General features: G+C 39.8%; 1 protein-coding gene and 1 pseudogene across 4 annotated transcripts in view; both read left to right on the plus strand.

Moving 5' to 3' along the window:
- SRPK2 (SRSF protein kinase 2) overlaps positions 1-14,702 on the plus strand; it is a 226,076-nt gene that overhangs the window by 178,807 nt on the left and 32,567 nt on the right. For all 4 annotated transcript variants that reach the window (XM_087821102.1, XM_087821103.1, XM_087821104.1 and 1 more), the window contains 3 exons: positions 645-732; positions 964-1,051; positions 7,159-7,265. In XM_087821102.1, the coding sequence (XP_087677228.1) occupies positions 645-732; positions 964-1,051; positions 7,159-7,265 (283 nt within the window). The remainder of the gene's footprint in view (positions 1-644; positions 733-963; positions 1,052-7,158; positions 7,266-14,702) is intronic.
- LOC148092248 (U1 small nuclear ribonucleoprotein C pseudogene) lies at positions 3,657-5,025 on the plus strand (annotated as a pseudogene).

Genomic DNA, 14,702 nt, shown 5'->3' on the forward strand with positions numbered 1-14,702 from the left:
AAGTGTTCTGTCATTTGTGTACTTGATTCCTGGTCTAGTTCATCACCTTTATTTTATAACAAGGTCTGACTGAGGGGCACACCTGCTTTTCTTGTGCAGTGTGAAGCACAGACCTGCCATTCCCCTCCCCCATTTGAAATTCATTTGCCTGTTATCTTAAAATATTAATTTTCTTCTGGTTTTATATCTGAGGCTCATTCATTGAAACTACATCTGGATCATATTTTTTCCAAAAGTTCATCCATACTAAACAACATTTAAATATAAACAAATAGGCCTTTCAAATCAGTGGTTTCTGTTTTTTAAAGCTATGACCTATAGCATGAAACACTATTGTGACACAGTATAAATATACATTTGTTTTGTGTGTGTGTGTGTATGTGAAGTGAAACAAAAATGTTACATTATAGTCCTTACCCTACTATATGTGATGAATGACATTTTCTAGTTTACCTTATTTTATGAGGAAAAAACATTAAAGCAAAGCATAAGAGATTGTTTCAACGCATGATTCTGCTGCTGAATTATTGACTCACAATTAAAAAGCACTATTTTTAAGGAAAGCTTAAAACTTTCTGTTTATTGGATAGATCTCATTATAATTATCACTTCTGCTTATAATATTTTTTAAAATTTTTTTGAAGGGGGAAAAGATTTGTTGCAATGAAAGTTGTAAAAAGTGCCCAGCATTATACGGAGACAGCCTTGGATGAAATAAAATTGCTCAAATGTGTAAGTACAGCAAAAACGTGAATGATAGAAGACAAATTAATGACTTAAAATTTTACAGACGGATTTTTCTGGGGCTTACTAAATTAAAATTGATTTTATGTTTTATAAGTTCAAAGACTGAATCTTTTGTTTTCAAAAAAATCACTGATATTAAAACCGTTTTGGTTGGTATAATGGAAATGACATTCAGTCATAAACACTTCTGTTCTTGACTTATTTTTCTTTCTATAGGTTCGAGAAAGTGATCCCAGTGATCCAAATAAAGACATGGTAGTACAGCTAATTGATGACTTTAAGATTTCAGGCATGAATGGAATACGTATCCTTTCTGACAGTTCTGTTGCTTCGTAATGGCTGACTTACACTATAGTTTTTCTTTTCACTTTTGAAAAATGGGAATGTTTCAGCTTATATAAACTTGGTTTGCTCTGCTGTGTCATTCTCCACATAAAGCCTCCAGTATAATCATGATGTAAGGTGGTATGTCTGAAGTGCTCTGCAAGGGCCTTTTGGGGGTTTTGGTGTAGTAACATCTTATAAAATTATTTCTACAGCACTTGATTTTTGCACAGAGTAATTATTTTAATTGTTTTTATTAATTCTAGTAAAGTTTATTTTTACCTTGGTAGATGGAAGCACTTCTTTTTGCTTTAAACTTTTAAAAATCTGTACAAAGGGCTAGGTGTCCTTCAGTAGCTTCAAAGAATTTATTGAGGCAATAAAAGGAAAAATGTTCTGCTAATGTCAACATAGCAAAGTCACAAGTCACACTTGATCCTGCAGAGTATCATCTTTCTGCCAGATGAAGATGGAAGTATGTTGGTTTTGTTTGGTTTGTCTACTTTGGAAAAGTCTGGTGAAAGTAAAGTTATTACCAGAAAGGGGACCTTCCCTGAGTGGGTCTGCCTCAGGCCACCCTGTAGTGTGTGGGTTCTTGACTTTGTGTAGGAAAGATTTCACAACACAAGTCCAGGTGATTTTGAGAATATGTTTATTAACGTTGGGGACAGTGAAAGAAGAAAGGGCTTAGCGTAGAAGAAGCAACAGGAGAGAGCTTAGACGGGGCTGCTTTGGCTCACTAGAAACATAATAAGAAAGAAATGAGCCAAGTTGGGGCTGCTTTGGCTCACTGGAAAGTCAGAGAAAATGGGGCCTTTGAGATAGATTCAGGAGGTTAGCCTGGGATGAGCTGCCACTACCCATAGGTTCCCTGGTTGCAGGTCTCATGAGGACCCTTTGAGTTTAGGAGATGCGGGCCTGTGGGGGAAGAAAGGCATGGGCCTGCTCCCAGGAAGGAGAGCGAGCCCTGGATCCTTTGTCTTGAGGATTTTATTTATTTATTTATTTATTTATTTATTTATTTATTTATTTAAAATATATCTTTATTGATTTCAGAGAGAGGAAAGGAGAGGGAGAGAGAGAGAGATAGATAGATAGAAACATCAGTGATGAGAGAGTCATTGATCGAGCCCACAACCAGGGCATGTGCCCTGACCGGGAATTGAACCCCAATCACCTGGATTCTAGGTCCGCGCTCAACTGCTGAGCCACGCCTAGCTGGGCATGTCTTGAGGATTTTAAAGGCTGGGAGTTTAGGGAAGGTCTTAGTGGAGGATCTTGGTAGAATATTCATCAACTTTATGCTGAGGTGCCAAAATGAGATTTATTCCCTTCATCTATTCTGGGGTGTGGTTGGCATAAGTGGCACTGATTGGATTTCTACTATATATCTACCTGAGTAGAGTGATTTAAGCTATTTACCCTCTGGTGGGGAGAAGCATAAACCATCCACTTACTCTTAAGTGTCCTCGGTTAGGGAAGATAAGATTTTGCGATTTACTAGATGGCTGTGAACTGCTTGGCCATTTAACTATCTTTCTCAGTTTTCCTTTCCACTTGTCCTGGCTTAGTAGCCTGCCTTAAAGTGATACATTTTCTGTACTTGTCGGTAAATCTGACATTGGTCAGTCCTCAGTGGAAAGAGACCTTCATTATTTTTCTTCAAAAACATTTGTAATGTAAAGTTTCCAACATGCATAAAACTAGAGTGTGTACTGCAGTGGATTTCTATAAATTTGTCACCCAGATTCAAGAATTAACTGGGTACAGTTGCTTTATTTACACTTTATCTCTTGCTGAATTATTTCAAAACAAATCCTAACAGTCTTTTACCTCTACAAACGTCTGTTTACATCTTTGAAAACATCTGAACTTAAAAAGACCTCAAAGCTCATCAAATAAACTAAAAAAAGTTTCTTGGTATCATTTCATACTTGATACAAATTTTCTTTATAATGGAAAAATGACTTTGTAAAGGCGTGTTTGAATCGCATTTCAACAAACAAGGTTATTTTCTCCTAAGTATCTTCTCTTCCTCATAAGTCTGTATAAATTTGCTTTAATTGTTTTAAAAATTAAATTGTTCAATACTTTTTTAACTTTTTCATTAGAGTAGCATACAGACTATTTGCTTTCTCAAAAAGGAATCTTGCTGGAAATTAGTGATTTTTGAAAGATGAAAGTTTCTTAGTCAGCTGTAAGGTTAGTTGTTAGGGAAGCCTTTGCTCTAATTCTGGGTCTTACCAGAAAAGAAATGTGGTTAGCAAGAAGAAAGAGCAAAGGCATCTTATGGCTTCCCTTTCTCTTTTGAGAATATTAGTTTTGACTGAGTTACTGGTAAGTTTGCATTCTTGTTAGTTTTGAGGAGGAGGTGATTGGGGCTTGTGGGAAGGATCACCTTCCCTCTGCCTGGGGCATTGGTAAAGGGCAGCCTCAGAGGATCAGTGACAGCAGAGTAATCCAAGACTTGGAGGTCAGAGCTGATAGCACAAATGGAGAGAAGAGATAATACCTTTAGTATCCAGAATGCTCTTTCCATATTTTCATATTGGATCCTCTCAGATAACCTTTTATTTGCCTGAGGCAGCTGATACAGCAGTCCCCTTGTACCTGAGGTTTTAATTTTATAGTTTTAGTTACCTGCAGTCTGAAAATATTAAATGGAAAATTCCAGAAGTAATTCATAGTTATAAAATTGCCCACCATTCTGAACAGCATGATGAAGTCTCATGCCTTCCTGCTTTGTCTTGCCTGGGATGTATGTGAATCATCCTTTTGTCTAGCGTATCCATTCTGTATATACTACTTGCCCCTGGTATCACAGTGCTTGTGTTCAAGTAACCCTTATAGTAGCCTAATGCTATGCCATTTGCCTCAGTTCATCTCATTGTGTAGGCATTGTATTATCATCACAAGAAGAAGGGTGAGTATAGCACATTAAGATATTTTGAGAGACTTCGGTTGCGCGGAACAGAGTGATCAACGGCCTGCAGGACAACATGCCTAAGTGTTATTGTGACTACTGCGATATGTACCTCACCCATGACTCTCCACCTGTGAGAAAGACACACTGCAGTGGTAGGAAACACAAAGAGACCGTGAAAGACTACTATCAGAAATGGATGGAAGAGCAGGCTCAGAGCCTGATTGACAAAAACAACCACAGCATTTCAGCAAGGAAAGATATCTCCTACTCCATTCTCTCCTCCTCCTCCTGCAGGAGCAATGATCCCACCTCTCCCCCAATCTTCCAGGTCCACTTAGCCCTGGGATGATGCCAGCACCCCATGTCGGGGACCCTCCCTTGATGCCAATGATGGGTCCTTCTCCTGGGATAATGCCAGTGGGACCTACTCCTGGAATGAGGCCGCCTGTGGGAGGGCACATGCCAATGATACCTGGGCCCCCAATGATGAGACCTCCCGCCCGTTGCATGATGGTGCCCATTCGGCTAGGAATGACTGGACCAGACAGATAAGGAGAGAGGGGAGCCTCTTTCTATCAGTTTTATATTACTGTTCTACTTCACCAGGAGATCGCAGTGCTGTGACTCTGGGTGTTTTCTAACAGCACGACAGGGAGAAGCATTCCCTTTCTATCTAAGAGAGAACAGTTTTGGAGGGGAGTAGGACAAAAAAAACCCCAATTTTCATTCGTATTGTGAAATGTGAAAATAAAATTGTCAACTCTTTCAGTTAAATATGTGCTCCCTTTTCTCTCCCTTCTGTATTTGTGTATTATGAAGATGAACTATTTCAGTTGTGTTTCTCTGGCTTACTCTCTCTTCAGCATGCCCTCTGCATGACACTCTTTTCCTTAGCTATAGAGGGGTCCCTTCGGGCATCCTGCCTTTATTTAGTAAACTTCTCTTGTGCAAGATTTTTGGTAATAACACTTGTAGAACTTTTGTTAATTAAAATAATAAACAGCACAATTGGTTAATTTTTAAAAAAATATTTTGAGAGACCAGATTCCCATAACATTTATTACAGTATATTGTTATAATTGTTCCATTTTATCGTTAGTTGTTATTATTCTCTTACTGTGCCTAGTTTGTAAATTAAGCATCATAGGTATGTATGTATGTATATATAAGGAAAATCAAAGGATTATGTAGGGCTTGGTACTACGTGTGGTTTCAGGCATCTACTAGGTGTCTTGGAACATATCTCCCTCGGACAAAGGGGACTACTGTACCTTCATTTCTCAGGGTTTAGGCATATTAAGTCACTTGCTCAGAATCCTGTGACTAATGAGTACCAGGGATATGTCAGGACCTAGAGTCTTCTCCTTCCTGATCTTTAGCTGTTTTTTTTATATCATGTTTAGAACAGATCCAGTGTTTTGATATTTATCCAGCTGAAGCTCCATAAACCTGAGGACAAAGGTGAATCTCAGCTTAAACCCCACAATGACATCCTTTCTCTTCATCTACTAAGTCTTAATTTCTTAGGGAAGCACTCCCCTCATACCGTATATATTGAGGTTTTTATACAGGCATACCTCAGAGAGATTGCTGGTTCAGTTCCAGAACACTGAAATAAAGCAAGTCCTAATATTTTTGTTGGTGGAGGAAGAATCTTGCCTTCAGTTAGTAAAATAACAACATACGTGAAGTGCAATAATACAGGTATGCCTATATTTCTTCTAGAGCAGATTTAAGGGTACTAGCAAGTACCCGTGACGGCTAATGCCACCTCGCTGTTTGCCTCAGTATCATTGCAGGTAACTGCTGAGTGCATTTTCCCCTCGTGATGGATAGGAAGATAGAAATGGTCCTTCTCTGCCCCTGCTGTCCAAGTGAGCCTGCTTATTTATGGATGGGCAGGGCAGCCCCTTCTCTTGCATCATATCTGCAAGGCATTTCCTGGGACAGCTGACAGGGAGATGGTTTCTTTGGAGAAACCATCTGATTTGTAGGTAAATGGAGTTTTTTAAAATATATACATTCTAGTGACTATTTTTATTGTTAAATAAAATGGTAAGAAACCATCCTGGTTTAGATTTGTCAGTGATTTTGGGAAGACATAGGCCAGTCATAATGTAGAAATCTTGAACTTTAAGTGGCTCTGTGTCTGTTACCATTTTTTGTAATATGCCTGGGAAACTGGTTTTAGATTATCTGTGCACAGATCTATGGTTCCCATGTTCTCTAACACTGTAGAAATATTGTTCTTAATAATATTTAAAGCAGTAGTTATTGTGATGACATGGTAGATGCAGATATTGTAAAATATATTAAATCAACTAACCTTTAATAATTCATCTATAGGCCTCCAAGGATGAATAAAGCATTCTCAGATGGTTTCAGAGCCATTTTAAATCTTCCTGTACAAATGATATAAATATATTTGTATGATGGGCCATAGTTCTGGAGTGTTGGTGGTTGATGAGAATTTCTGTTAAAAAAAGGCCACCCAGATTCCTGAGATTTCATTATTTTAGGTTGATCTTAATGCCATGTCTTATCTTGTGATCATACATTCTTTGAAACTGTCTACAGTATTAAAATTGATCTAGTTACACACTGAAAAATATTATTGAAAGAAAAGATTAAATGTCTTCACTGCATTTAAGTTCTTTTTCATAAAGTGTGTTATGTGCCTATGGAATAGAAATTTAGGCAGGCAGACAGGACACTTAAGATGGGAGGTCTTTATTTTTCTCTCTCATTAATTTCTATGAGGTTCTAGTCTTGCTCATTTTCATTAAGACGTCATCACGGGAGGAGGGTGCTGAAATGAGCGAGAGCGCAGGTAAATGTGGGATTGAGTCAGGAGGCTGCCACCTTTGGAACTGTAACGCAGGATACTTCTTTAAACCGAGGTTTGCTCTCCTCATTTCTGTATGGGGATATGTATATTATTTCCTGAGGTGGTTGCAAGTACACGTTAGTAATATATGGCACTTACTAAGTACTTAGTAAATCATTTTATTTAGGTGGGAACCAGGAAAGGACTACTTTAGGTATTATTAATGGTACTGAGGTTGCATTTTATGAAGAAATAAATGTTTTGCCAAGTGCCACAATGATGCTGCTTTAGTAATTGAGTCAGTCCAGGAAATGTATCCTTAACCATGTCCCAGACGTCTGCATGGTCTTCGAAGTGCTTGGCCACCATCTCCTCAAGTGGATCATCAAGTCCAACTATCAAGGCCTTCCCGTGCGCTGTGTGAAGAGTATCATCCGACAGGTGAGGCTCCCCAGGGCAGCTCCCATCCCCTCATGCAGGGGTGGGGAACCTTTTTTCTGCCCCATTTGGATATTTATAACATCACTTGCAGGCCATACAAAATTATCAACTTAAAAATTAGCTATGAAAAAAGCTCCTAGATTTATTGAATTTTGAGTCCTGCCTGCAGTTGCCTTTGCAGGGCCAGACCAAATGATTTCTTGGGCCATATACAGCCTGAGGGCTGGGCGTTCCCCACCCCTGCCCTAATACCTAACTGGCTGGGCTTTCAACATGAATTCCTATTTTGTTTTTCAAAAGCACACACACACATATATATGTTTTAATATATATGTAATTTTTGTTTTTAAAACATATGCATATATTGTAGTGTATAACAATTTGAACTTGTTAAATCAGCTTTATATTTAATGATATACCATTCTGTTTTGTAAAGGGAACGGTATGTACATATCAGGCATACATTTCTTTGGGCGAATTCATCTTTTTAAGGTATTGATATGGTATAGGGAACATATGTTTTATCAATATCATTATCATAAAATGCTCCATTCATTCCTTAGAAAATAATTCAAAGGAAGTAATTTGTGTTCATTTGCTTTTTCTAGGTATTAGATGAAGGGTAAATGACAGATAATAGGGAATGTTTGTTATATAGGGAGTATCGTATTAGATTTGTGCTTTGTGCATTTGCTTTGTCAAAAGAAAATGTTCGGCTGGGTCTGGTTTGGTGATGATGCTCTAGCAAGTATTTATAAAATGAAAGTATACATATATGGAAGATCTCTTTCTAATTAGAAATGTTTACGAGATTCAGTTTTCTGCATGGAATATATCACTCTGTATTGCCCTTACAGCCTAACGTAGGAATGTTGCAGATAATGACTTATTCTGGGTTACCTACTCTGATAGACTGGATAATTACTGTGGACACTTCTTCAGAGGAAATTATGTATCAGGGAGGTTCTTTGGTTTGTTTGAGAAGAGGACTGAGTGCTTTGGAGCCTGTCCCTTTCCCCCAGGTCCATATCTTGAACTAGATTTGCCTGAGGGTTCCATACCTAAAATATAGGCCTTGGTCCAGAATTCTGTACCATCTTGCATATATTTCATACAGGTTCTATAATTCTCTTGAACCCCATACTTTAAAAGATGTTGGTGGTCGCCATTGTTGATGGACCATGTTACCACAACTCAGGCTTGGCTGTGTAAGAAAGGGCATTAGCAGATGAACCACTGATACTTTTTGTATTCCAGAATGTGAAAACAAAGTCTAGCCTTTCTTAGCAAGTAAAAGAGTCTGTAAATCTAAAGATGAAATCTTGGAAATTAATGGAACTTTAATGCGTGCTTGCCAATTGAAGAAATGATTTAATGAATGTATTATCCTCCTGTGAATCACGTACACTGTGGTTTGGAAACTAAAGAGCTCTTGTGTTTTATTCTAGAAAATTTTCAAGATGAAATTTTGTTCTTTTAGGCTTTGTGAGTAGAAGTTTTGTTTTAGTGTGAAATCCATCTTTAATTTTATTTAAGAAAAATACTATGGAGTCTGGACTTTTCCCTCCCTAAACTTTTAACTTTCAAAGTAATAAGTTACTATATTTATTACTATGTTAATAACCTATGTACCTGAGTTTCCCTTCATTCCCTCTGATTCAGCCTATGGGCTTAGTATTTTTGACTCCTAGGTAGTACTGGGAAGATCCTTTATTAATAGACCTGCACAGTTGCATCCCTTTTCAGAATAAGACAAGGCAGGGCCAGCTTACTAATATTCTTTCCATGTGTCCTCCATTGCCTTTACAGGATGACCTCATTTCAGTCATCCCTGTGGCTCTGTCATTTGCCACCCATCACCAGTCACCTGGCCTTTGATGCCTCCTCTTCTGTGTCTTTTGATGTTCCTTCCATCTCCTGCACCACCATCCTTGGTTCACTGGCTTCCCTCTGCCCTCCCGGAGTCTAGCCCATCTTCTACTACCCTATTCCAGTTTATTATCCTTTCCATTGGCAGTTATCTTTCTAAGTAAAACTTGGCATTAATAATTTATATTTCCGATATGGAAACCTCTAGTGCCTTTCCATTGCCCGTTGTGTCTAAAGCTTAATGTTGTTGACTTTCATGAAGCAATATATGGAGTGATAAAGAGTTTGTGTTTTGGTGACATATATGCCCTACTTTAGCTAAAGGACTTTGGCCAACTTATTTAACCTACTTAGGCCACAATTTCATCATTAAAAAATGAGAATAATAAAAGTACCTTCCTTGTAGATTAAAGGAATAGTGCTAGCAATAATTACAAATATTTACTCAGTGCTTACTGTGTGCCAGGCATAGTTCTAAGTACTTCACAAGTTTTAATTCATTGAATCCTCACAGTAACTCTATGAAATAGGTATTTTTATTCTCCTGATTTTATGTAAGTGCAACTGAGGCATAGAGAGGTTAAATAACTTGCCCCTAGTCGGGAAGTAAATTTAAAAGGATTATGTGTTCCAGCAGGAATTCAAACTCAGATAGTCTAGGTTTGGAGCCCGTGCTTTTACTAGCTTGCCAAGCAGCATGTAATATCTTTGGAATTGTACTCGGTACACCTATGTCCAGTAAGTTAAATCACTGTTCTTCCTTCTTTTGTCATCTGGTATCAGCCCATATTTTTCTCTTACAAACCCTGATTCAGGTCTTACGTCCTGGCAGGTAAATTTTTGTCCATTAATTAATTAATCTTTTAAATAGGTAATACATATAACTCTTCTAAAATATATGCCCTCAGGTACCCAGTTTCTCTTCTGGAGTCAACAAAGTTACTAATTTCTTAGGAATATGCAAAAATGTCCCAATCATTTATAAATACATGCCGATTTTCCAGAATTTTAATTAATAAATTTTTACTAGTTTTCTTTGGTAGGTATTTTAGAGAGTACTCACCTTGCTGTTTTTTAGCTCTACATCTTTGATCATTTCTTTTGGATTAGGCTGCTTAAAATACCATGCTTTCTTTTCTACCCATGTTTTAGCTAAAGACTGAAAACAAAATACCACTTATGTGATGAAGGCTTCTCATACTCCCCCAGTTAAAAGTGGTGTATTTTCCCTCCTCAGGATGCCTGTGGTCTGCATTTGGTTTTTTCCTAACTATTGCAGGGTCTTATAAGCCAAAGTTTCTCAACCCTGGCACTGGGTTGATATTTTGTAGGGTGTTTAGCAGCATCTTTGGCCTCTACCCACTAGAAGACTGTATCAGCCACCACCACCTCCAGTTGTGACAATTAAAAATGACTCCAGCCCAGCCGGGTATGACTCAGTGGTTGAGCGTCGACCTAGGATCCAGGAGATCACGGTTCAATCCCCAGCAGGGGGCATGCAGGAGGCAGCCGATCAATGACTCTCTTATCATTGATGTTTCTATCTCTCTCTCTCCCTCTCCCTTCCTCTCTCTGAAATCAATAATCAATAAAATATATTTTTTAAAAAAAATGACTCCAAACATTATCAGATATCCTCAAAGAGGCAAGATTCCCTCTCATTGAGAACCACTAGAATAGACAGTACAACAGGTGTGTGTCTTGGCATTAGATTTAATTTCAAATTCTAACTTTGGCACATAACTGTTTTATGACCCTGATCAAATCATTTAGCCTCTGTGAGTGTGTGTCCTCATTTTAAAAATTGGGATGATACATAATTTGTGACTTTGTTGTGGAGATGAATTCTGAGGGACAAGTAAGTGAGGAAGCATCCAGCATTGTGAGCAGACCAAGTTGCCCTCGTGGCTCCCAGCTGCCCTGTGAACATCTCGCAGTTACAGGTCATGTATTGGGAGTGTCACATTTCTTTGTTGCTTCCTTCATGTAGTAGGTGATCAAGAAATGTTCTAGAGCCCAGACCGTATGGCTAGCGGTTGAGCATCAACCTATGATCCAAGAGATCCCAGTTCAATTCCCAGTGAGGGCACATGCCTGGATTGTGGGCTCAATCCCCAGTGGGGAGCATGCAAGAGGCAGTTTATCAGTGACTCTCTCATCATTAATGTTTCTGTCTCTCTCCCCCTCTCCCTTCCTCTCTCTGAAATTAATAAAGACATTAAAAAAATGTTTTTGATAGGTCATCTCTTTTTTTTTAATAAATCCTCACCCAAGGATATATTTTCCCTTGCTTTTCAGAGAGTGGAAGGGAGGGGGGAGACAGAGACAGAGACAGAGACATCGATTAGTTGCCTCCCATGTGTACCCTGACCGGGGCTGGGATGGAGCCTGCAACCAAAGTATGTGCCCTTGGCCAGAAGCGAACCCAGGACCCTTCAGTACGAGGGCTGATGCTCCAACCACTGAGTGAAGCCAGCTAGGGCAGGCCATCTCTTCTTAAGTGAAAGAATTGTATGTTCCTCTTAATCTGACTTGACAGAATGGCTGACCTACGATTTGATAGGCTTGTAGATAAATGTGAACACTTGTTTATTTTCTGAAAGTAATGACAATCACATTTCCTGGATTTCCAATACACTATTATCAATCCTTTGATCAGTTCTTAGCTATCCTCGATTAGCTGTGGTGACCTTGTGCCCAGTCAGAGAAGGGCCATCCTGGTTGCCTGTGGTGAAGATGCTGAGTTCTGCAGCAGGCCTGCCCCCCCACCCCACCCCGGCACACACCAGGCTGCTGCTTCTCTAGCCTCAAGAGTGTAGTCTGTGGTTGTCTGTACCCCACAGCTTTCATTTCTGTCTTTTCTTTTTAAATCAGTTTTATTGAGATCTATTTTATGTCTAACTTTTATTTCTGAAACCTAAAGAATAACGGTGTTTGTGTTGGCCATGTTTGTTTGGCAGTATTTGTTCTCTGTGGTGCATGTTTCTTTAAACGCCTTACTGTTCTTTAAACATAGCTTTCGCTTTCTTATGTAATTGAAAGAGTACCTGACATCTCACATTTTCAAACTTTGTTTTAATTCACTGCCTGTTACAGAAATCTGGTAAAGAAGTGACTACTTGCCATCAGATGAAGGTTGGTAATGCCAAGGCCCTGATTTTGTGACTTCTCTAACAGCTAGTTTTTCCAATATTGTAGCTAGGCTCTTCTTAAAGAAGACGCTTTAGTATTTTATGTAATAATAGCTTGGTGGTGATGTACTCCTTTAGCTTTTTCTTGTCTGGGAAACTCTTTATATGTCCTTCTATTCTTTTTTTGTAATGTAATCCTCACTTGAGGATATTTTTTCCATTACTTTTCATTGATAGTGGGTGAGAGAGAGAGAAAGAAACAAAGAAACAACGATGTCAGAGAGACACATCAGTTGGTTGCCTCCTGCATACACCCTTACCCTGACAGGGGCCACGGATCAGAGCCTGCAACCTGAGGTATGTGCTCTTGGCTGGAATTGAACTTGAGACCCTTTAGTCCATAGGCCAATGCTCTAACCCCTGAGCCAAACCAGCTAGGTCTGTATGTCCTCCTATTCTAAATGATAGCTTTGCTGGATAGAGTAATCTTGGTTGTAGGTCCTTGCTTTTGATCACTTTGAATATTTCTTGCCAATCCCTTCTGCCCTGAAATGTTTTTGTTGAGAAATCAGCTGACAGTATTATGGGAGCTCCCTTGTAGGTAACTAACTGCTTATTCCTTGCTGCATTTTTTTTCCAAATTTTTTTAATATATCGTTATTGATTTCAGAGAGAGGAAAGGAGAGGGAGAGAGAGAGATAGAAACATCAATGATGAGAGTCATTGATCGGCTGCCTAGCCTGCAACCCGGGCATGTGCCCTGACCGGGAATCGAACCCTGATCGCCTGGATCCTAGGTCGACACTCAACTGCTGAGCCACGCCTGGCTGGGCCTCCTTGCTGCTTTTAAGATTCTCTCTTTGTCTTTAACCTTTTGCATTTTAATTATGATGTGTCTTGGTGTGGGCCTCTTTGGGTTCATCTTGTTTGAGACTCTCTGCGCTTCCTGGATTTGTATGTCTATTTTCTTTGCCAGGTTAAGGAAATTTTCTGTCATTGTTTTTTCAAATAGGTTTTCAGTTCCTTGGGTGCTCTCTTTTTCTTCTGGTACCCCCATGATGTGACTGTTTTAATGTTGAAGTTGTCCCAGAGGCTCCTTACACTATCCTCATTTTAAAAAAAAATTTTTTTTTCTGTTCCAATTGGGTATTTTCTGTGTTCTTATATTCAAAGTCATTGATTTGATTCTTGGCTTCATCTACTCCATTGTTGATTCCCTGTATCAGTTAGTATATTCTTCATTTCTGACTGGTCCTTTTATATGGTTTCTGTGACCTTTTTCATGCTGTTGAAGTTCTCACCAAGTCTCTTGGGCATCCCTATAACCATTGTTTTGAACTCTGTATCTGGTAGTTTGCCTGTATGCATTTCATTGTTTTTTTATGGAGATTTCTCCTGTTCATTTATTTGGGACCTATTTCTTTGTCTTTAGTTTGTCTGTTTCCCTATGTTTGTTTCTATTTATTAGGAAAAGTTGCTATGTCTACTGGACTTGGTAGAGTGGTCTTTATAGTAGGCGTCCTATAGGACCCAGAGGCACAGCCTCTCCATCACCTGAGCTGGTGCTCCAGGTGTGCACTGTTGTGTTGTAATTGAGCCTTGATTACTGTTGGTGTCACTGGGAGGGATTGACCCCCCCAGGCCAATGTGAGGACCAGTTGCAACTACAGTCAGGGAGCTACTGGGCAGGAGCTGATGCTATGGAGCAGAACTTGCTTCAGTGGGGTTTCAGTGCTTTCGAAGTCTGCCCTTGAGTGTGTCACTTGTGGAGGTGGTTGTTTTGTAATCTGGTGTGTTCTGAAGCTGTCAACCAAGTGCACTAGCTCTGGGGCCTCATGGGAGATGGAAGGTCAGTCCCCAGCTGTGCCCTGCCTGGGGCCACCTTGCACAAGCTACAGAGCAGTCTGCAAATGGCTACTTGTGCTGGGCTTGGAGGCCAAACTGCGAACCAAGGCTGGCTGCTGCTATTGCCAGGCCACTTAGCAAGAGTTACAGGGTACACAGAGGCCAACTGCTGCTTGTTTGTGAGATTTTAGGAAAGTCTGAAGCATAAGCAAAGAGAGGCCATATGTATGGAAAAGCCACTGGAAATGGCTTGGGGTGGGCCCACAAGTTGGGTTGGCAGTGTCTCGGGTAATCACCAGGACAGGGTGATTAGTGTGAGCCAGGTTGATGGAGACTCAGATGTGTGCGTGTCGGGGTGGGGGGCATCTCAGAAAAGGCACTGTGGCCTCTGCCAGCAGTTCTGTCTTGAAGAAAGCAGCCCTTCCCCCCCCACACCACACACACCCAACTCTTGTCCTGATGCCGGACAATTCAGTTCCTCCCTTTATGTCTCTAGTGCCTTTCAAGCTGCTGATCCAGTGCTGGAGCTAAGAGCAAGTGAGTCTGAATAAGTCCATGTGTGGGCCCTTTAAGAGAAACTGCCTGGGACTCC

Source organism: Miniopterus natalensis, chromosome 10 (assembly GCF_054644295.1).
Source record: "Miniopterus natalensis isolate mMinNat1 chromosome 10, mMinNat1.hap1, whole genome shotgun sequence".
NCBI lineage: Eukaryota > Metazoa > Chordata > Mammalia > Chiroptera > Miniopteridae > Miniopterus > Miniopterus natalensis.